Here is a 23,784-nt window from a genome sequence, read left to right on the forward strand (position 1 = left end):
CCACTGTAAGGTTCTAATTATGTTGAGTTGAAGGCCACCAATGAGTACCATCAGCCTTAGTTTACTGACAAGAAGACCAACAGAGTGTAGTGGCAGCTTACAACAGTTGGCATCAGAAAATACTACTGGCATAAGTGTGGGGAAGATCCACCCCCTTGACAGTCAGTGATGCCTCTAGTTACACTGGTGTAGCACTGAGTCCCCTTTTACGTTTTCTGTACAGAGTGGTGCTCCCAGCCACCTGGGCATGCAGGGAGCTGAAGTTGACCCCATTTGCTTAAGTAAGGCAGCACTGTAGTCTCCTGCACAGCTGGTGTCTAGGGCACATAGTACAAAACCACTGCTGTGGTCCATTCATTCTAAGGATTGGTAGGGTCCCAGAGGTCCTAGCAATTTGCCAAGATAGGAATACCCATTATGCTCATATAATACTGCCAATATTGTTCCCATGTTGCGGGTGGTGGTGTAGTGATGCAGAATTCAGGATATGATGCAGCAGATGGAGTAACCAAAATATACAATATTTATTTAAGACCAAAAGAATGAAAGTAAATAATGGAATAATAACAATTAAGCAATTGAACGTTTACCTTCTGAATAACTTGTCACTAGCTATGGATATCTAGATCCTAGGCATAACACTTTATGAGCAACATGAAATTATGGTAGTACATACCGAACAATAGTAATTGTCTGTTACACCAACACACAGATCACATAATATAGTGTACAGTTCTTCTTTTAGGGTTAACGCTCTACTACTATCAACACAGTGTAGGAAACCCACTCAAGTATCTGTTACCCAAGACTCATGTCTCTGTTTCAATATCTCAATCCATAAATACGAGCAATGAAAGTTTACTGAACAGTCCAACTCCTTTGGGTGTAATGCCCTACTATCCAACAGGCCTACAAATTGCGTCCCTAACAGTGTGCACACCTAATGTCCCCTACTAAGGCTGGCCTCACTTACAGTTTGTTTCTTGGGAGTCGCTGCTACTACCGGCTCAGGCTTGTCTGGGGTCAGGAGTGCAACTCTATCACTGCTCTGTGTGGTCTTTGCCACAGTACAGCGGTCTACTCCAAGTTGGGGACATAGTGCAATTGCTCTCTCTCTTGGCTCCAGGCTGTAGGCAGTTTTCGGTTCCTCAGCCCAGTACCCACTATCCTCTCTAAGGAACTCCTGCTGCTTCTCACTTCTCCTTCCAGTGCTGCTCTCTGCTCCCCTAGGAGTGCAGCAATATCTCCCTTCCCTCTCAATGCTCTTATAGTTCCTCTGCTCTCCTGTTTCCTTCTTACGTTAGAGCTTTGTGCAATCAGCAAGCATCCCTTGAGCATACTCAGTTCTGCTGCACCAAAATTTGGCTTGGATTTTGGTGCATGTGATAATTTTGGCATGTTTTTTCACACATTTTCTGTCCATTGCCTTAGCAATACTTTTACCCTTTAGGGGAGCCCCTTACATCCACAGTTGGCAAATATCACCACAATCCACTGCACTAAATAGTACTTGGTAGTTTTTGCTTGCTCCCAGGGGTTTATTTCCTTGGGACCTCTTATGAAATACAGTCCTTGGTCAGATGCCCAGTTTGCTACCCCTTTTAAACTGTCCCTGGGTGTGGAAGAGCAAATCCTTGATTTCCCATCCATAATTTGCCCTACTCATCCCAACAGTTGCGATACCTATTGGCACAGAGCTGTAACGTGAAGCTCCTAAGTTCAATTCAAACTCTGTGCCAGGTTCACCACCTACCATGAGCCATTTATATTACTAGTATCTTCTTATGTGGCACAGGAACTTTTCGTCCCTTCAGGAACCAGCGCCCGGGTGTGACTGTTACCTTTGCACCCCCTATAACTATGCCCCTGCATGAGAGGATATAGAGAGTCACATTCAGCACAGTCTGCCTCAGGAGATACAAATTGAAGTTTTTATGTGATTTCCATTGCTGCAGTAAAAAAAATCTAATATACTCTTGGTGTTGACCTGGGAACCTCTAGAATGTTTTCCCTGCAAATTTCAAGAATTCTTCACTTCCTATTGTCCTTTATGGACCCACAGAGTTGCCACTACTGCATTACCAGCTTGAAATATGCAGTGCTCCATCACCAAGATCAATTATTGACCCTCATCCTCAATTTGATTGGGAAGAACGATTTTCATGCCTGCAAAGAATTTAATCCTGCAGATAAAGATTTCACGTAGATATTTTTTAATGTCAGCCCAAAGCATTAAAGAGAGGTTTATAGACCCCTAGAGTGAGATTATCCGGGTTGCTAGAACGCTGTGGATTAGTCTACTGCTCCCTGCCCATTTTTAGGATCTAACATCAAATAATATTGAACAATAAAATATCTATCTTCAGTTTCCCCTAATTGCAATAACGGAGCGACTAGATTAACGTGCAGCGCTTTGGTGAGCGCACCGACCACGGGGAAGACTTTATTAACCAAGATTTGCTTACTGGATTCTAACGAGAACTTGGAAATCATTATGGGAATAGGCAGCAGCAGAGCGCTAATCATCACCACTGGAGACATCTTTTCTGTCTGGCTGGGTTTGCTTACGAGTTGTATTCTCCATTCCTGGGATGATCGTAGTCTGCGAATTCATGAACACAAGCAGTCAATGGGGAGCCTTAATTTAGACAAATGAATGCAATTACACACATCCTACCAGCTAGGCTGTAATTGCTGATAACCCAGCGTAGATGCCACCAGAGGCGGGTGCAACATAGGGTTATAATTAAAGAAATATAATACGGGCGAAACACATCATGTTATGTGCTGCATTTAGCTTATGCTTAATTGCCCCATTGGTCTGTATTTGTTGGGAAGGAAAGCGCAGCGAGTCTCCTGAGGGGTGTCCTGGAGGAGACGGAAAGGGGGGAGTAAGTAATGTTTACAATTTGTGTTAAACTAACAGTGCATTATTATACAGTGTGTACATATGTGAACAGTCAGATATGCATGAATAGAGTCAGTCTACTAGGGAGTGCATACAGATTTGTATTTTCGTAAGGGTGCTTTTAGACGGGTACGATGTGTCGGGCGCAGATGGCTAACAGGTCGTCTCTGTGATGGTCATTCCGGTGTTTCTACACAGGAATGAGCATCGCTGAATGAATGAAGGTGGAGTGGGCTGGGGATCTTTCCAGCCTGCCGGCCTCCATTTACGGTAAACAGGCAGTCATTCATAGATGAAGGACTGCCTGTTTACATGTGCCGATTGTCATTTAGGGAAGGAGAACCATGAAAGGACATACTGTTTGGGGAAGGGGGAGATAATTAGGAGCAGTCTATCGGGGAACCATGAGGTGCCATCTGTGTGACAGGAAGAGGGTTAAAACCATAAGTAGTCTTTACAGAATGTGTGGAGAAGGGAATGATGGGAGCAATCTATGAGAGAAGGCATTGGGAACAGTCTGTGTGAGATTACCTTAGAAATAACAGTTGTTTGGCACTGTTAAAGGGGGCAGCAGGGGAGAGGGGGTTGCCCATATTGTGGAGATGTGCTGAAAAATCCGACACGAGTGGTGGCTGGAAGATGTCGTCACAGCGGTTTGGGCCAGATAGAGATGAAAACTGAAAATGACTGACATTAATCAGTGGGGACTAGAGATGAGCGAGCGTACTCGGAAAAGCACTACTCGCTCGAGTAATGTGCTTTATCCGAGTATCGCTGTGCTCGGGTCTGAAGATTCGGGTGCCGCTGCGGCTGACAGGTGAGTCGCAGCGGGGAGCAGGGGAGAGCGGGCGGGAGAGAGGGAGAGAAAGATCTCCCCTCCGTTCCTCCCCGCTCTCCCCTGCAGCTCCCCGCTCCGTGCCGGCACCCGAATCTTCAGGGACGAGCACAGCGATACTCGGATAAAGCAAATTACTCGAGCGAGTAGTGCTTTTCCGAGTACACCCGCTCATCTCTTGTGGGGACGCCACCTATGATCACTGAAGGTAATTGCACTGTAATCAGTACAACTGGGTAGAGCTGGTATCTGACCATTTTATGCTGATATCACTATTAGGTCGGCTTCACACGAGCAGATTCCTATTGCGGAATTCTCGATCCACAGCCAATTGCACGGACATAGAAAGGCATGTGTTTTTTTCGCTCACACTTGTGGATATGAATTTGCGTATTCCACAAGCGGAGAAAAAATCGCAGCATGTTCTATTTGGCTGCGAACTCCATGTGGATGGCATCCATTAAAGTCAATACGGCGCATGACTGATGACCTGCCGCCGTGGTCATCCACAATGCAGAAATCAAAGGTACGCAGGGTCACCGGCCTGGCTCACAGCTGTGGGCCTCCCGCATGCGGAATCCGGGTTCACCCATTTGAAGCTGGCCTTAGAGATATACTCGAGCTGCGCCATGGTATCAGAACCCTGACATGTTCTAAAAATTATTACATGCTATCTCAGTTATATATATTGTTATGATATCTCTGATGTGTGTATAGATAATACAATATTGTTTGGGGAGCAAAACATGTGTTTCAAGGCTTCTGCCCTGGATCATTTCAGACTCCGGCAAAGCCCCTGACTGCTAATACTGCAACAATGGGTCACTTAAAAGACTAGCAATAAAGCTAAAAGTGATGGACGAGACACAGCCATGAAGTGGAGTTGGCGGAGGGGCCAAGCTGAACTTTTGCACCTGGGCCCACGAGCTTTTAGCTACGCCCCTGCCAAAAATTACATGTCAATTAAAGTATATGGTTATTTCACATTGTTCTAAGAAGGTTACAGGAAGGTGTAGTAAGCCAAAACTCTCAGTAACGATCATATATGAAGGAGCGGTGGGTCCCAGAAACAAAAATGTAAATAAAGCCCCGTGTTTTGCGTTCACGCACAGGCTTGGACTGGCCCGCAGGAGAACAGGTAAATCCCGGGTGGTCTCCCAATCTCCTACACCTGCAAGAACGGCACATACGTCAGTGGAGCTAGGGCTGCACATAAATACAAATCACCTTTCCCATGAAATGTATGGAAAATGTGGCAGCCAGGAATTTTATAAATGGAAATCAGATAATATTTACATGTAGTTGTGCTGTGGGCTCCCAGATGAATTTTACTAGTGGGCCCTAGGTACCCCAGTCTGACACTGCACATCCCTTTCCCTTTATTGAAATGCTTGACGGGTTCCATTTCTTCTGTGGAATACAGGATACGGGTATTGTTGTATCTTGTATCCATCATAAAAATGGGTGGAGACAAGATGCATGCCCACAACCAACGCCCCCCACGGAATTGACTGGGCTGGAGAAAGGGTGAGCATAATCTCCCCTGCCGGCTGCTGTTAATTACCCCTCCGCCACTCGGCCTTGCCCCCTTGATGGCTCTAGCGCTGTAAGTCTCGTCGCCCTCACTGCTGTCACTGATGGCTGGCCTAATGCGAGGAGATCACAGCTGCAGAGAGACGGCAGTGAAGCACAGAGGGCTGAAGGCAGAGCGGCTGGGTGAGTGACAGCTGAGGCCAGGGAAGTGTGAAAGCACCGGAGACCTTGCAGTGCTGATGGCAGGCTGTCATGGAAAGTCTGCATGGAGTACGCGGTGCGCCGGAGCTGGTGGGGGAAGATAGAAAATGTCAGGGGCGGCCGCTATCTCCATGCCTGGGCGGGGGGGGAGAGGATGTTAGACAGGCGCCAAGCTCCTAGCAGCGTTGGGAATGAGTTTTGGCTGGGATGGAGGGTTAGGGTTAGTTTCAGTGTTAAACTTACATGATTAGCTATAATGCTTCCATGTTAATGCGGCCCTAGCATTTACAGCTATTCATGTAAGCCTAACACTGAAACTAACCCTAACCCTTCATCCCAGTCATAAGTAAATCTCCACGCTGCTAGGACCTTGCTGCAGGCAGCCAATCACTAGCTTGTGAGCGTACATTGGGCAGGTACAGCTCATCACTAGTGGTGGAGACAATATACAATTTTACCCAGGAAATGTCCATCCAGTAATATATCAGTGTACTCTTTTTTTCAGGTTTTTCTGAAGAGGGGGCTGCTTCTCCAAAACAAGTTATTGGGCTGGTTACTAATTAACTTGAAAAGAAGATTTTGGTTAATCCTTTTGCCTTAATGCTGCTTACATTAAGAGGGTAACGCCTATAGTCCTTCATTTTTCCCCTTTTCATGGTCAAGCATTTATAAGCTCCGTTACCCATGGTGACAGTATTTGGACCAGCAGCACCGTAATAATTTTTTTTGAAAAAAAAATCACTCTCAATACCTGGAACACATCCTTAGGCTGGATTCAGATGACCGTATATCGGCTCGGTTTTCACGCCGAGCCGATATACGGTGCCTTCAACTGTGGGGGGGAGGATGGAAGAGCCAGGAGCAGGAACTGAGCTCCCGCCCCCTCTCTGCCTCCTCTCCGCCCCTCTGCACTATTTGCAATGAAAGTAGGCGGGGCTAAGTTTTGAGAATTAGCCCCGCCCTGTCCCGCCTCTCCCCATTGCAAATAGTGCAGAGGGGCGGAGAGGAGGCAGAGAGGGGGCAGGAGCTCAGAGCACTGCTCCTGGCTCTTCCAGGCTCCCCACCTGCAGAGAGAGAGACGACGTATATCGGCTGGGCGTGAAAACCCAGCCGATATACGTTCGTCTGAATCCAGCCTTAGGGTGACTACCCACTACAGTTCTTTTTCACTGCGAAATTCGCAGGGTTTTTTTTTCTGCAGGGGTCTATGGGACTTTACCGCGAAATCGAGATTTTGCGTGATTGCAATTTTAACATTACAAGTCCCATAGACCCCTGCAGAAAAAAAAACGCTGCAAATTTCGCAGTGAAAAAAAACTGTAGAGGGTAGTCACCCTTAGGGCTGCTTTCCACTGGCGATAGTAATATCGCTGCGAGAAAATCGCAATGTTAAAATTGCATCGCAACGCTGTAAAATTGCAAGCTTTTGCGTTGCGATGCGAGAATCTGTTTTGCCATTGCACTGTATGGGCGACAGAAAAATGCAAAACGCTGAAACAATCCTCCTGCTGCGATTTTTAATCCTCGCATCGCAGCTTGCCCTTAAACATCGCTAGTGGAAAGGTTGTCATAGAACAACATGTGTGGGACTTTCTTGCGAAAGCTCGCACTCTCGCATCGCACTGAAAACGTGCGATTACCTTGCCAGTGGAAAGGAGCCCTTAGTAGGAGTCGCTCCACCTTCTCTTCTTCACCGGCTCAGTGTAAACAGCAGCCGTTCAGTAGTGAAGAGAGAGGGACACTGGAGCACGAGGAGCCTCCCCGCCCCGTGCTGGCCGCTCTGTGAGTGAGCCAGCGCTACTAGCTCCCATGCAATAGCACGGGAGCGAGGATACACAGGGACGAGTGTCAGGCATCGTTTGTACGACATTCGTCCCATCTAAATGGACCTTTAGTGTCATTTATTTATTTTCTTTAGTGTGTAGGGGGACTATCCTGTTGGGATGTGTGAAGAAAATGCTAAATTGTTATTTCGGACAAATTTATAAAGACTAAGGTAAAACTTGATGTTAAAGTGACACCTAATGACCACGTTGTGTAAGAATACCTCTGGATCACTTTCTCTGGACGATTTTCTAATCAGTGGTCTTCAGGTCACGGGACAGAGAAGGGGTGGAATGTTTGTTGTGGAGCGTAATTCTGAGAGGACTGGTGATGCAGTTAGTTTTGAAGTAGCTCAGGAGGAGTGAGTGCAGGTCCCCCAGGTCTACGCTGCTGGTAGAAAGAGACAGCTACCTGAGAGAAAGCTGCTGAAACAGGGAAGAAACATTCAATAAAAGAGCTTAGAGCAGCGGATCGCCAGTGTTTTTGGAGAAAATGGGTCAGCGAAGTTATAGGCAAAAGAAGCAGTGACGGCATACATCACTCACAGACACCTGAAAATGCTACAGACAATATGGTGGTTATGCAGCTGCTGAACTTAAAGGAGATGTCCCGCGCCGAAACGGGTTTTTTTTTTTTTTAAACCCCCCCCCCGTTCGGCGCGAGACAACCCCGATGCAGGGGTTAAAAAAACCACCCGCACAGCGCTTACCTGAATCCCGGCGGTCCGGTGACTTCAATACTTACCGCTGAAGATGGCCGCCGGGATCCTCCGTCTTCGTGGACCGCAGCTCTTCTGTGCGGTCCACTGCCGATTCCAGCCTCCTGATTGGCTGGAATCGGCACGTGACGGGGCGGAGCTACACGGAGCCGCTCTCTGGCACGAGCGGCTCCATAGAAGACTGCTGAAGACCTGGACTGCGCAAGCGCGGCTAATTTGGCCATCGGAGGCCAAAAATTAGTCGGCTCCATGGGAACGAGGACGCTAGCAACGGAGCAGGTAAGTAAAAAACTTTTTATAACTTCTGTATGGCTCATAATTAATGCACAATGTACATTACAAAGTGCATTATTATGGCCATACAGAAGTGTATAGACCCACTTGCTGCCTCGGGACAACCCCTTTAAGTGTAAGTAGAGACCGATCTCTAGGATAGGATTATAGTATGCACACTTAAAGGAGATGTCTCGAGGCAGGAGTGGATTTTTTTTTTTGCCCAGTCCCCCTAATTAAGCACACATTACTAAGCCCCCCTGTAAATGACTTTTCTAGCTGGTTTGTACTTACCGTTCCAGCGTTTCAGCAACTTATAAAAATTTTCCCAAGATGGCCGCCGGCTCTTTTCCCATCGCTTGCTGTAGCCCGACGTGCGCGCTCCCGAGACGCTACCAGCTGTGTCTCCCTGACAACCAGACGCCCCGCAGCCGCCGAACACGGCCGACCAGTCACCCACCGCCAGGCAGCAGGTAACCGGCGCAGCCCCCCCCCCCCCCCGGCACAGCGGCAGCCCCCCCATCGCAGCGACAGCCCCCCCGGCACAGCGACAGCCCCCCCGGCGCAGCGACAGCCCCCCCCGGCGCAGCGGCAGCTCCCCCGGCCCATCACTTACCAGGACGGCGGGACAGCTGGGCGGCTTTTCCGGACAGCTCGGCAGCTCTGCACCTTCCTCTAACAGAGGATGGTACAGAATGGCCGCTCCAGCGCGCTCCCGAGCAGTGACAGCTCGTCTGCGCATGCGCAGAAGAGCTGTAGCGGGGAGCACGCTGAAGCGGCTCGTGCTGAAGGGAGAAGACCGGACTGCGCAAGCGCGTCTAAAAAAGCAAGCTGCCAGCGAATTTAGACGGAACCATGGAGACGAGGACGCTAGCAACGGAGCAGGTAAGTGAATAACTTCTGTATGGCTCATATTTAATGCACGATGTATATTACAAAGTGCATTAATATGGCCATACAGAAGTGTATACCCCCACTTGATTCGCGAGACAACCCCTTTAAGAACTTATAAATGACTAAGACAGAACCTTAACTTCCAAGTGGCCGATCACCAGCATTTTGAGCTTGAAACTTTCACACAGGAGCAACATTTGGACTTGCACTGAAGCCTTTTCTAAGGCTGCCTGTCCATGAGCGATGATCCGCGGGCAATAAATTCGCCCGCCGATCATGTTCTGTAAAGCTTTCCATAGAGTTGCTCGACTCGCGGGATTTAAATCGCGGCATGCTGCGATTCTCCGTGGTGAGCCTACCTATCAGATAGGCTCACCTTAGAGACCTGTCAGTGCTGCCCTCTCATTCCCTGTGGCAGAATATTGCTAGCAATATTCCGCCTTGGCCTAAGGCTCGCTGATCAAGCTTTTTATGCGAGCACTGTGGTTGTCTCTGTTATGCGAGCACTGTGGTTGGCTCTGTTATGCGAGCACTGTGGTTGGCTCTGTTATGCGAGCACTGTGGTTGGCTCTGTTATGCGAGCACTGTGGTTGGCTCTGTTATGCGAGTACTGTGGTTGGCTGTGTTATGAAAGCACTGTGGTTGGCTCTGTTATGAGAGCACTGTGGTTGGCTCTGTTATGCAAGCACTGTGGTTGGCTCTGTTATGAAAGCACTGTGGTTGGCTCTGTTATGCGAGCACTGTGGTTGGCTCTGTTATGCGATCACTGTGGTTGGCTGTGTTATGAGAGCACTGTGGTTGTCTCTGTTATGCGAGCACTGTGGTTGGCTCTGTTATGGGAGCACTGTGGTTGGCTGTGTTATGAGAGCACTGTGGTTGGCTCTGTTATGGAAGCACTGTGGTTGGCTCTGTTACGCGAGCACTGTGGTTGGCTCTGTTATGCGAGCACTGTGGTTGGCTCTGTTATGCGAGCACTGTGGTTGGCTCTGTTATGCGAGCACTGTGGTTGGCTCTGTTATGCGAGCACTGTGGTTGGCTGTGTTATGCGAGCACTGTGGTTGGCTGTGTTATGCAAGCACTGTGGTTGGCTGTGTTATGCGAGCACTGTGGTTGGCTGTGTTATGTGAGCACTGTGGTTGGCTCTGTTATGAAAGCACTGTGGTTGGCTCTGTTATGGAAGCACTGTGGTTGGCTCTGTTATGGAAGCACTGTGGTTGGCTCTGTTATGGAAGCACTGTGGTTGGCTCTGTTATGCGAGCACTGTGGTTGGCTCTGTTATGCGAGCACTGTGGTTGGCTCTGTTATGCGAGCACTGTGGTTGGCTGTGTTATGCGAGCACTGTGGTTGGCTGTGTTATGCGAGCACTGTGGTTGGCTCTGTTATGGAAGCACTGTGGTTGGCTCTGTTATGGAAGCACTGTGGTTGGCTCTGTTATGGAAGCACTGTGGTTGGCTCTGTTACGCGAGCACTGTGGTTGGCTCTGTTATGCGAGTACTGTGGTTGGCTCTGTTATGCGAGTACTGTGGTTGGCTCTGTTATGCGAGCACTGTGGTTGGCTCTGTTATGCGATCACTGTGGTTGGCTGTGTTATGCGATCACTGTGGTTGGCTGTGTTATGAGAGCACTGTGGTTGGCTCTGTTATGCGAGCACTGTGGTTGGCTCTGTTATGCGAGCACTGTGGTTGGCTCTGTTATGCGAGCACTGTGGTTGGCTCTGTTATGCGAGCACTGTGGTTGGCTGTGTTATGCGAGCACTGTGGTTGGCTGTGTTATGCGAGCACTCTGTTTGGCTGTGTTATGGAAGCACTGTTGCTCATTCAGTTATGGGAACTCTATAGCTGTCACTCTTATGGGGGCCTTGTGGATAACTCTGTTATAAGGGCACTCTGTCAGACACTATTAAGACAGCCGTGCTCATACTGTAGGGTCTGCTATATTATGTAATACCATGTTGTAGCAGAGAGTCTATGATCTCAATGCTGAATGCATGGTGTTTTCCATGGCATTGAGACACATGGATAATTGGCAACATAATATACTGTCATCAGGGGGCACAGCCTGCTGCAACAATAGGAGGCCTTCTTTGTATACTGTCACATTTCACAGTAACTACATGAAAACTTCACCCAAAATGTTTTCCCACCCTAAATTCCTTATAGCCCTGCAAGGGTATTATATACTGAAGTAGCATTACATTATGTGATTGATAGTTATGCACTTGCCTAATAGAATGACTGCACTTTATTGTCCATGTATTTTCCTTCTTTCTGTATAATCAGTGTAAACTTCATGCTGCTCTATTGTCCTCAGGTGTACAGTACTGGAATACAATCATACATCATGAAGTAGCCTGGCCTCCGTATTGCGGGTACATTGATAGGAGCCAATTTGCTCTTTAATCCTCCCTCCCTCTGTATTTGCAGGCAGAGGCTTTGAAGCCGAGCCCAGTGGTCTTTTAAAAGAAGATTTAAGCCTCCGAGAGCCCACCCAACTCATTCACTCTGAGAATTCACCCGCTGTGTCAGCCACGGGGTCACCACTAACCGTCACCAAGCCAATGTATATTAACGAGCAGCAGCCCACAGCAGTGGTGGAAACGCAACGCCGCACCAAGGTAGATGTCTGCACGTGAGCAATAAACCCATGTTTCCCCAGAACACGCCTGGAAATAGGTTTATCATGTTATATAGCATGTGCTTCCCCTGGCTTGCCCTGGGCCAAATAATGACACTCAAGCGGAGATGATAAGCTGCTGGATTAATATTGAAAAAGTTTTCTCCAGGCGATAGCAGGACGGGGGCTGATGTCTTTGAAAAAATACAGCTCTTTGTTCTTGGCGGTTGAGTCTGAGGCCCAACTCGCAGCATGCAAGCTCTGATCATTCCATCTGTCTGCTCCATGCACGCTGCTCTGGAGCTGCAGTCGCTCCGCTCTCCTGGTAATACTCAGTCCTCTGATTCAGCACAACACTAATATCTTATTAAACAGGAAGAAAGCACAACTGCTGCAACCATGGGGGCTTGGAGCACAAATCACAGAATAAAGTCAATTTGCCTGAATGCACGGACTCAAATAATTGAGCTTTCCATGGAGAGACCCCCTTCCTCCCTCCTACCTCAGCTCGGGGGGTAATGGGAGTTTATATACTTTTAAGGTTAGAAATATCAGAAAATATAAATGTTCTTCAGTCAAGTTAATACATTGGTTGGTAGGTCTTTCTTAGTTCTGTTTCTGGGCAAACCGGATGACCGCCAAAATGACCACCATGACAACTCCTATTCTTTAAAGAGACCCTGTCACATGCCAAAAGCAAAATAAATGACCTTACGGTGTTATTAGGCGAGGTGACAGAGAGCTGGATGCTGTATTGTTCCCGCGGTGCTCATCTGTGAAGTCCACGCAACGCCCGAAAAGCGGACTCTTTTCAGAGTCGCTTTTCAGAGTTCCAGTGCGTGCTCTCTCCTATGTAAGTCTTTGCGAGAGGATGAAAGAGTCAGATTTTCAGCCGGTGCGTGGACCTCAATTTAGGAACCAGGAAGCGGGTGAGAGTGAAAAATACAGCATCTGGCTCCTTGCACTAACAGCACTGTAAGTTAGTTTAAAGGGGTTGTACAGGATTAGAAAAACATGACTTCTTTCTTCTTAAAGTGGCATAACACCTGTCCGGTATTAGTGTATCTTGACGCCACCGGAAGCTAGGGGTTTAACAGGGAGAACGCCCCTCTCCCACCCCTAGCTCCCGATTGGCTCAAAACGGGAAGGTCCTAGCTGCACAGTGTGCGTTGATTAGTGCCTGGGCTGCAGCCTTAGCCTGAGGGTTACTTGTCTTTGTAGGCGTACATTATTAGATGTTAATGCTGTATTAGATGTTAATGTTGCCGTTTTTAGGCCAGCATTAACATCTAATAATGTAAGGCTCCAAAGTAAAGTAACCCTCAGGATGAGGCTGCAGCGCAGGCACTAATCAATACACACACAGACGCCGCAGCGATTCTGGCTGTCAGGTCCGTGCCGCGCGATTGCCGCCTCTCTGCTCCCTGATGCCCGTTCCCCCGCTCTCCGCTCCCTATTCTTTCCACAGCAGCAGCAGGCCGCACATGTGCTTCCCCGCCGAGACAGACGCCCGCCATCTGTCTGCTGCATCCTGGCATCCGCCTGTCACCTCCGTGCGGACTGCTACCTCAGGGCTCCATAACGTCAGCTCCCCCACTCTCCGGTCCCAATTGCGGACGCAGGATGTGCATGTGCTTCGTCACCAATGATCCGGCCAGCTGGTCTGTTCTGCGTCCCGCTATTTATCCTAACATCCTTCGTGCTGGCCGCCGGCTTGGGGCTCCATGACGTCGGGTCCCCCTTCCCCCGCGCTCCGCTGCTGCCAAGCCTTTAGTGACCTTCCAGGACCTCCAGGGCAAGCAGCTGTGCACCCCCCTGTTAATCTTGATTCCACCAGCAGTGCCTGGTGGCGTCAAGATACACTGATACCCACCTGTCCATGGGCTGTGTTTATTGAACCGATATTGTACTCACCCATGTGAATCCTAAGACTATTATTGTCTTGACAGCAGTCAGAAAATAGGGTGGTCACAACACTGCGCGATTCACACTTACTTGGCTAAGAACAGAGCCCCTGGTGGGAGAAGAAAACTCCCTCAATCTCAAGGGTGACCTTACAAGAAATTCAGAATTGAGGGGATTGGGAGCTGGGAGTGTTCTGCAAAATCCACCGAAAATGGAGATTCAGCGGCGCTACCCTTTAAGTATAAATAAAATTCTACTGCTGTAGGTGATGTGGGTACATTATTCATTCCTATTTACTATTTTGTCTTACAGTCCCATAGAAAAAAGGGAGGTGATGTGATGCCGACATTAGACATGACCATGTTTGACTGGACAGATTATGAAGACATGAAGCCTGACACATGGCCATCACCAAAGAAAGGTAATTTCAGAGATGCCCCAAAGAGGTCCGAATCAAGGCTGAATCCTAGAAAGTATGGGGAACTGAGAGAAAAAATATAAAATAGGCAAAGCTATATGCAGGCAATGGACCAAGTCAATCAATCAGGAAATTCTAACAGAGTAAGAGCCAGATCTTCGGGAGGAGGAGGTAGACTGGGTTACGAAACAACTTCTGAACTGGAAAGCCCCAGGCGTTGACCGCATACCAGCTGAGTTACTCAAACCAGTGCCAATTCCATAGTTAACAAAGCTTTGTCAACAGATCTGGAAGACCAAATGACCCAATCAGTCTTTGTCTCACTTCCAAGAAAAAGGGCATCCCAGAGCATCTGGAAGAATTAATAGATCCCTTTATGAGAACCAAGAAGCCACAGTGCGAACAACCTTTGGTAACACTGACTGGTTCAAGATTGAGAAAGCCGTCCGACAAGGCGGCATTCTATCACCGGCCCTCTTCGATCTGTACCCCCCAAAAAACATAAGAGGATGCAACGTGGCCAAATCAACAATTAGAGAGAAAATCGGTGAGAGAAACATCAACAACCTTCAATATGCCAATGATACAATGTTGCTTGTGGAAAATGAAAAGGACCTGGAATATCTGATCTGAAGAATTAAAGCAGAAATGGAGTGCATGGGGCTGTACCTCAATATGGAGAATACAAAGGTAGTGACAACAGCAAGTAATGGTATAGTCCACGTAAAAATAGACAATGAGGAAATTGCAGCCGTTAAAGATTTCCTCTTCCTCGAATCCAAGATTGGCAGCAATGGAGAATCAGAACCAGAAATCAATCGAAGAATTGCACTTTGCCGCAGCACAATGCAAGGAACGGCAAGGATATGGAAGAGCAAAGATATTAGCATTGCTGCAAAGACCCGAATGATAAATGCAATCATGTTTCCGATCTCCATATATGCATGTGAAAATTGGACACTCAGGAACCAGATAGAAGAAAAATTGATGTTTTCAAGTTATGGTGCAGGAGAAAAATGCTGTGTATACCCTGGTCGGCAATGGTCACCAACAAGATGGCCCTAGAGAGTATCAAGCCAAAAATATCGCTAGAGGGCAAAATCATTTAACAGAGGCTCTCATACTTTGGACATATCATGCAAGCTAATTCTCTGGAAACAACAATGATGCTCGGCACAGTTAGTGGGTCACAAAGAAGAGGACGCTAAAGAACATGTTGGCTGGAGGCAATCAAGGCCGATACAAACATGTACATGGAAGAACTGAAAGAAGCCGTCAAGAATAGAAAAACATGGAGAACGATGATCCATAAAGTGACCAAAAGTTGGCCTTGACTGAATGGATAATCATCATCATCATCAAAAGCTTAATCCTCTTAAAGACATGGAGTACATTTAGGTGACAAAATTCTGTCCAGGACCAGAGGGGTAGTGGAGTATATTATCTGCAGTTCTTTGCCATTCCTCTAATGTGCTGCTTCCTGGTCCTGATGACTTGTGTAATCTTCAAAAACGACCTCACCCCCACAATGCTTTAGTGGTAGTGTTAGACTACCAATGCATTATACATGTTTTCTGATTGGCCACATCTTCTCATGTGATCAGCACTGACAAATCTGACAGCAGTGCGCAGTGTGCATTAGGTACTTAGAAAATTGCTGCAGCCATCTTAGACTGCCGAAAACAGGGCCCAATACGAATGGATCCGAGGGGAAGCACAGAAGAACAACTGCAGGTAATATACTAGATGTCCCTCCGGCCCTGGGACAGAATTGTGGCCCGAAATGTGACCTGTTGTACTTTGTAGAAGGATTATTGTCAAGGGTTACAGTGATGGATTATTAGTGGGTTTATACCAATGTATAGCATGGTCCTGCACATATATTCAAAAAATATGGCAAGACATGTACCGACTAATGTATCTGCCACAGGTAAGCAGCGAGAAAAAATGAATACAACCTCACTGGGTGAAGAGGAACCATGTGACCATCATCTTGACTGCCTGCCAGGTAAGAGAAGAACTGCCACATTGTGGGAAGTGTACATGACTTGTTCTAAAATAACACATTTTAATTATATTTATCAGTCCTACCAGGGGACATTTACAAAAACTCTTTCTGTGCTGGGATTTGACTCCGGCTGAAGCCTACGGCTGCATTACTGCCAGATTCTGCTGAAAACATTTTTCTGTGATCGTTCCTCTGCCAGGTGCAGTAATGCCATAAAGAGTCTGTGCCGATTCAAACCTGGTAGGATGTAGATATTGATTCACTTGTAATTTGGTTCCATATGAGGTCCCAATGACAACATTGCACCTGATAGAAACCAGAAGGGAGCATATTGTTGTCAGTAGTGCAGCCTCAGTAGTGCAGCCTTAATAGTGCAACTTCTGGCCTAACATCAAGTACACCTATCTCTGCAGAGGAGTAACAACATATTACAGAAAGGTTATCACATTTGCAATGTACTCCAGACGTTTTTATGCATTTTGTCCGTCAGGTGGAAGAAGTGGAATATCCCCCTTAAATGCAGCAGAGCGTTCGGTCGATGTGTTCTTTTCCACTTTTATTGTAGAGTATTTATTGTATTGTGAATCTTCTGTTCCCAGGATCGTGCTGTGATTTACGGGAACATCTCTGCAAGCCGCACAACCGAGGGCTTAATAACAAGTGTTACGATGACTGCATGTGCACTGAAGGTCAGTAGATCTCGCCTGTCACACACTTAATGAGTCGCCCAGTAAAGTCAGTGCAACCTTGTGAAAACAGGAGCAATGAATTATATACTCAACTACCAGATATAAGGAGACCGGGCACAAGGGGAATGTGAGAGCCTGGTACAGAGTGGCCCCATGGGACTGCTATAGGGGTCCAGAGAGCCCGACCTTTACTGTCAGCTGCCAGGAACATATGCAAATCCATTATTAGTAAAGTGGGTGCAGAATTTTTCTCAAGTGAGGTAATCAGATTTTCCGTGGGTGAAAGCCAGACAGAGGGGTGTGGTCAGGGGGCGGGGCATATCACAAGGTATGATTTTACCTCCGTTGTTATAAAATGTACTCGTCCGTTTCGAAAAAGACCGAGCAAATTCCGCAGCATTTCTGCATTAAAAAAAGTTAAGATTTGTACTGTTGGTGTGGATTTTGACTGGAAATCAGCCCCATATCCGCAGCTGATTTTATACTATGCGGCGCTCCCCCTCCCCTCCTCCGTAGGCTTCCTGCTGTCAGCGCTCCCTGGCTTCCGGTTACTAGCAACCTGTAGTGGCCTCACTCGACCAGCGGTGCTGGGAGCTGGAACCCGGGGAGCACTGATAGCGGAAAGCCTTCGGAGGAGGTGAGTGGAAGCGCCACATGTATGAAATCAGTTGCCAATACGCGGCTAATTTCCAGTCAAAATCCCCACCGATGGTACAGGATGCAGTTTTTTGAATGCAAAAATTCTGCGGAATTTGCAGTGGAAATTTCTACTGTGAACATTGCGCAGCATTTCCGCCACGTTTAAACATACCGTTAAGTCAGCTTGAGGTACGCTGCCACATGCAGAGTGACCTCAGTAGTAATAGTGTCCCCTATACTAGCCTCAGTAGTAATAGTGACCCCCGCAGTGGCTTCAATAGTAATAGTGTCCCCCACAGTGGCCCACAGTAGTAATAGTGTCCCCCACAGTGGCCTCAGTAGCAATAGTGTCCCCTATATTGGTCTCAATAGTAATAGTGACCCCCAAAGTGGCCCCAGTAATAATAGTGACACCTATATCAGCTTAAGTAGTAAGAGTAACCCCCACAGTGGCCCCAGTAATAAGAGTGCCTCCACATTGCCCCAGTACTAATAGTGTCTCATACAGTGGCAACAGTAGTAATAGTGACCCACACAGTAGTCTCAGTAGTAACAGTGACCCCCACAGTGGCCCCAGTAATAAGAGTGCCCCCACATTGCCCCAGTACTAATAGTGTCTCATACAGTGGCAACAGTAGTAATAGTGACCCACACAGTAGTCTCAGTAGTAACAGTGACCCCCACAGTGGCCCCAGTAGTAATAGGGACCCCCCACAGGGGCTCCAGTAGTAATAGTGGCCCCTATATCAGCCTCAGTAGTAATAGTGACCCTCACAGTGGCCCTAGTAGTAATAGTGACCCCTAAATCGGCCTCAGTAGTAATAATGACCCCCACAGTGGGCTCAATAGTAATAGTGACCCTCACAGTAGCCTCAGTAGTAATAGTGACCCCCATAGTGACCCCCACTGGGGCTGATATAGGGAACACTATTACTAAAAGTGTCCCCTATATGGACCCCAGTACTAACAGTGACCCCCACAGTAGCTACAGTACTAATAAAATCCCCCCTAAATCCACATGATTACCCCCTGGTTTTCCGAGTGCCAACGCTGCTCTTAGCGCTGCTGCTGGCAAAAGCTGCAGCACCTCATCTGATAATCACCTTTTTGGTGGCCGGACGTCCCAAAAGTGGGACAAATGGCTGTACTGCTGGGGTCCCAGCAGAAAGTGGGACACAGGGCCCCAAACTGGGACTGTCTCGCTGACGTCTGGTCAGCTTACCTCAAGGGACATGGAGGGGGAACCAAACAACAGACCCTTCTGTCTTTGGTGGCAAAACCCATCACCATTATAAAGGGCCCTTTTTGGCCGCAATTTTTTTCTCTAACAACATAGTGCAATGTCCAAGGAACAGGCCCACAGCTGAGGAGATAGCAGGGTAGATTGCGGCCTTATCATAGGCCTCTACCATCTCCTCCCATGCGGTTAGCATGGGACCCGTCCAAGTTACTGCTGGGGGAGTTTCACAGGGTAACCCAAGATGTGGTTTACCTTTAGTCCTTATTGTCACTCGTGACACCACCAATCCTTCCTTCGCGGTGAATTTTGACGTTGCACATAAAGACTCCACACACAGGGGTAACATTTTCTGAGCAGAACCAGGAACGGTTGGTTAAGCCCGTTTTCTGGTGTTAACGTTCAACAGTCCACACAATTTACACACGCCATCAGGATACTGGTGCAAACAAGTTAGTGGTGTGACAGGGAGGAATCACAGGATGACAGACGAGTCCACAGTCCAAGTTATCTGTGGGGTTCTGTTCCCGGCCACTCTCCTTCTCTCACTCTCCAGCTCTCTACCGGTCAACACTCACTTTTAAAGAAGGGCACTCAGCGCTGCATGGCGTCTCCTCTCACTCTCTCAGTATTCCAAGTCAACTGCAGGAAGGCCTGGGTAAATTGGCCCAGGGCACACAGAGGGCCATTGCTCAGCCTCTTCAATTCTGGGGCTCCTCACAGGACAAAGCACAAGTTCTCACACTCACTAGAAGTCTCTCTTGCAGGCTTAGGCCGCCTGCAGACGGGCGGGTCGGATCCGGCTGCGAGGATTCTTGCCGCGGGACCCGACCCGAGCGCCTGCAGAGAGCAGCGCGTACTCACCCGTGCCCGCGGCTCCAGCTGTTTGATGTGCCAGCTTGCCGGGCAGCCAGCGCATGCGCTGACCGGAGCCGGCGGGGAAATAGAAGCCCGCAGAGAAATAGAACATGTTGCGGTTTGCTTGCCACGCGAGATTTCGCACGGACAAACCACAGCCATCTGCCTAGGATTGCGTTTGCTAGCGCAATCCTATGGCAGCTTCCAAGGGCGGAAAGTCCGCCCATCTGCAGGCAGCCTTAGACGCACTAGGACTCCTGCAGGAAGACTAATTAATTTCCACTCACCTTGCAAACACATATATGGAGCAAGGTCACATGACACACCAAGATACATTTTCCACACATAACCCAAATGTTAACCCATTCAGTGCTGCAGAGGTGCAATACACATCAAATTCATGTAATATAGAAGACACTAACAACACATAGGCACAAGACAAATACATTCACACTCATGGAGGGGCCAGTTAACTTTACAATAGCATCAGACAAAACATCGCTAATGTGAAGAACCCAGTAGAAAGCATGGGCTTCACATACATGCGTTTTGTAGCGCTGTTGCATCGGTACAAAATCACGCAATTATATAGCCCGTGTGAAAGCAGCCTCACAGCTTATTCAGACGGGCGTATATGGGTCGGGTTTTCACCCCCGGCTGATATACGCTGCCCCTCTCTGCAAGGCGAGGAGGCGGGACGGGCCAGGAAGCTAGTGCACTGAGCTCCCGTCCCCTCTCCGCCCCTCGCCACTGTTTGCAATGGGAAGGCGGAACAGGGGCGGAGCTAAGCTTTTATAGATTTCTGAGTGCCATATTGTGTTACCAAATAACTTGAAGCTTGTATGGAGCCATAAAAAGTCATGTATGTCATCCTAATATGTCTCTTGTTCTGTTCAGGGCTTCGCTGCTACGCTAAATTTCATCGCAATCAAAGAGTAACCAGGAGGAAAGGACGATGTGTTGATCCAGAGTCCATCAACAAAGATCATGGGTCCTTTATTTCTGTCTGAGTTGTATATGAGCGATCCGGAGTGCAGCATTTAGCCGGGAGCCTTGACACCCTCCTGTGAGCATGCGGTTATGTAGCTCGCGTCCTTCCTGTCATTCACGTCGATTGACAAGGATGAATTTGTACATTAAAATTCCAGTTATTAGGACACAAATGACAGCGGCTCGTTTGAAAATATTTCTGCACACAATTATTTCTCAGTCAGCTGTTAAATAGCTGCTTCATTGGCAGCGAAAATGAGATGCTGTCAGGGAAAATGAAAGATTTTGCTGAGATTTCAGTGAAGGAACCTTCATATTGGTCTGGCAATGAATGCAGACATTTCAGTAATCACCAAGAGTTACTATAGAAGAGTATTGGATATTGTGACACTTGCTGAAAAATCCCAGATAAATATACATGCTTTTATCATCTGCCTATTTTTTTGAAGGAACAGTGCCTCTTGTACATTGGCGGTGTCTGATATTGCAGCTTAGCCTCGTTCACTTGAATGCTGCAATATCAGATATGGACAATGGATAGGAGTAGTGCAGTTTCTGGAGGAGAAATAAAAGTTGTGACCCAACTTTTTCACTTCTGAATGGTAACTTACCTTTAAAGTCTCCCGATCTTATTAGGTTATTTGGCTAATATTACTTATGATTCTCATTTGTATCTTTTTTCCTGGGTGACAATTAATATCATTGCCATTATAGCTCCCACTGGGATTGTTATCCAGCTTTCCTAGAGACTCGAATAGCAAACTTATCCAGTTATGTAGAGAAATTCAAGTGAGAGATATATCACTGCCTATGATTTGTCATTCAGCGTTCCAGGGCAACTATACGGTAATTTATATGGATACTATTACAGAGTCCGGAGCAGCAGTCTACTTACATTATTACACCCCCTGCTCTGTGGCCCTATGTACCGTGAGTTGATAGATGTACCATCTCGGACTGGGACAGCTAGATAACAAGTCTCGTGAGAGTGCTGATGGCAGTCATATTGGTTGTCACCCATCTTTCTCAGAAACAGATGTCACCAAGAAACATCTAGATAGAAGATGACTCTAAGACAAATACTTACTGAAGATTTTCAATGGGGCATCTCAAAGTGACAGGAGAACCTTGTGTTATCATTGGATTACTACATGGCACATTATCTCAGGAGCTGCATTCATACTTGTATAGGATCTGGTGGCCTATATCCATTTAGCAGAACTAGATTATGGGGAGGGAGCATGAGGCACATGCCTAAGGGTCTTTAGCACCTCGGGTACCTTGGGGCCTCCACCACTTATCCTCCATGCCAAGGCTCGTTGTCCTGATCTGTTCATTAACATCACAACTGAATTAGACTAATTGGTTGTCCAGAAGGTGCAAAGGAGTTTTCATCTCTCTGCCCTTCATTTGACTTTGTAGGCCTCCATAGCCACCATTTATATAGGTAGTATATCTTCAGATCATCTTTGGGACCACCAGCTCTCAGTAAAATGGGAGTCCGCTAATGTCCAAACCATTCTGGAACCTCTCTCCAATATGTAGCTGCAATAGGGGGTCAGGCGGGGTCTAAACCCCAGAGGTGTTATGAGGGCCCATTAACTTATTCCAGCCCTACACTTCAGGAATGACCTGTCAGTCATGGCTAGAGATGAGCGAGCATGCTCGGATAAAGCAGTTACTCGAGCATCGCTCTTCTCAAGTAACTGCTTACTAGTCTGAGCAGGCTCGCGGGGGTGAGTGGGGGCCGGCGGCCGGTAGCGGGGGGGGAGATCTCTCTCACTCTACTTCCCGCCGCCCCCCCCCCCCCCCCCCAAGCCGGCTCGGACCAGTAAGCAGTTACTTGAGAAGAGCAATGCTCGCTCCAGTAACTGCTTTATCCGAGCGTGCTCGCTCATCTCCAGTCATGGCCCATTTGTGTAGATATTGTCCAGCTGGAGGGGATTGTATGAGCTATCCTTATATTTTGTGACTTAGATATCAGATTTTTGTAACGTGGATAAAACGTACATTGCGCACACCCACCCGGGACATACCTGCGCCGTGTGTTACATTTGTGTAAGAAATATAGACGGAAATTATAGGAACCCACAAATGGATTTGTAGATGGGGTTGTGGAAAAAAGAATTGCCAACATGGCGTTCTGATGTTTATTAATGTGACTTTTCTATGTAAATAAAGTATAAACAATTGCTGGGCTGCTGTCAGGTTTGTTTGTGTGAAGAAGACAAAAGGGTCAAGAATGTCATGCTGTTTGGTACAGGGCGTAAAAAATATAGGCAACTGTACCAAGTTCATGGGTGTTGGGCACACTTCAGTGTCACATTCCTTCACATTATCATCTAATCAAGAATCTGGATACATACAAATTAAATGGCTGTTACAATAGCTCCCACAGGAGTTTTCACCCAACTTTCCAAGAATCCTGAAGGGTAAACCTGCCTACCTATGCTATATTACAGGACACGGGGGATGAGTCGCTGCAAAACTAGGCAGGTTTGCTTTCAGAGCAGTAGCACACTTAGGTGACAGCCTCTGTGGGAGGTGACATGGTGGTCATATCGCCTGTCACCTAGCTTTCCTAAAACTCTGAATGACAAGTTAGCTTAAATGTACAGTGATACCTACTGTCTCCTCCGTGTCACTGCAAAGGGGTTGTGCTAAATTATAAAGTTATTCCCTATCCACAGGTGTCCATTCAGGATAGGGAATAACGTTATGATCGGTAGAGTTCCAAGAATGGGGGTCTCGCAGGCCCCTGCATGAATGGACCGGAGGTCGTGCCTGAGTGCTGCTACTCTACTAATTTCAATGGGAGCATCGAAAATTGCTGAGCACAAGTACTACGACCCTGTGAAACTTGCGCAATTCTTGCTCGTCGTTCAGTTGTTGACTGCGTTTAAACTGAACGATTATTGTTCATTTTTGCTCGTTTGAATGATTTTCTAAATGATAATTGTTCAGTCTAAATGCAGCATTACTGCGGGTTGCTGTACAGGGCGGGGCATGTTAGTCTGGTGGATGAATGGAAGCGCACACCTGACCCTGCATGGAGGTGACTGTTGGCGGTACACATGGCACGGTCTGGCACGCTAGGGTGGCTGAGCCCCTGCTGTGGAGTGGGGTAGCAAGGACGTCAGGTCTGTGACAGAGGTTGGGTGCAGCCGAGGAGTGTAAGTTGTAACTGTTTACCGCATCTCTTGGGCTGGGTTCACACGGGACGGATTTGCTGCAAAATTTC

General features: G+C 47.6%; 1 protein-coding gene across 1 annotated transcript in view; it reads left to right on the forward strand.

Moving 5' to 3' along the window:
- DRAXIN (dorsal inhibitory axon guidance protein) overlaps window positions 1-22,300 on the forward strand; it is a 47,844-nt gene extending 25,544 nt beyond the window's left edge. Inside the window, exons 3-7 of the mRNA XM_066607463.1 lie at window positions 11,610-11,800; window positions 14,017-14,125; window positions 16,053-16,130; window positions 16,730-16,819; window positions 20,451-22,300. Of these exons, the coding sequence (XP_066463560.1) occupies window positions 11,610-11,800; window positions 14,017-14,125; window positions 16,053-16,130; window positions 16,730-16,819; window positions 20,451-20,563 (581 nt within the window). The 3' untranslated portion in view covers window positions 20,564-22,300. The remainder of the gene's footprint in view (window positions 1-11,609; window positions 11,801-14,016; window positions 14,126-16,052; window positions 16,131-16,729; window positions 16,820-20,450) is intronic.
- The last annotated feature ends 1,484 nt before the right edge of the window (window positions 22,301-23,784 follow it).

This window comes from Eleutherodactylus coqui, chromosome 6 (assembly GCF_035609145.1).
Source record: "Eleutherodactylus coqui strain aEleCoq1 chromosome 6, aEleCoq1.hap1, whole genome shotgun sequence".
NCBI lineage: Eukaryota > Metazoa > Chordata > Amphibia > Anura > Eleutherodactylidae > Eleutherodactylus > Eleutherodactylus coqui.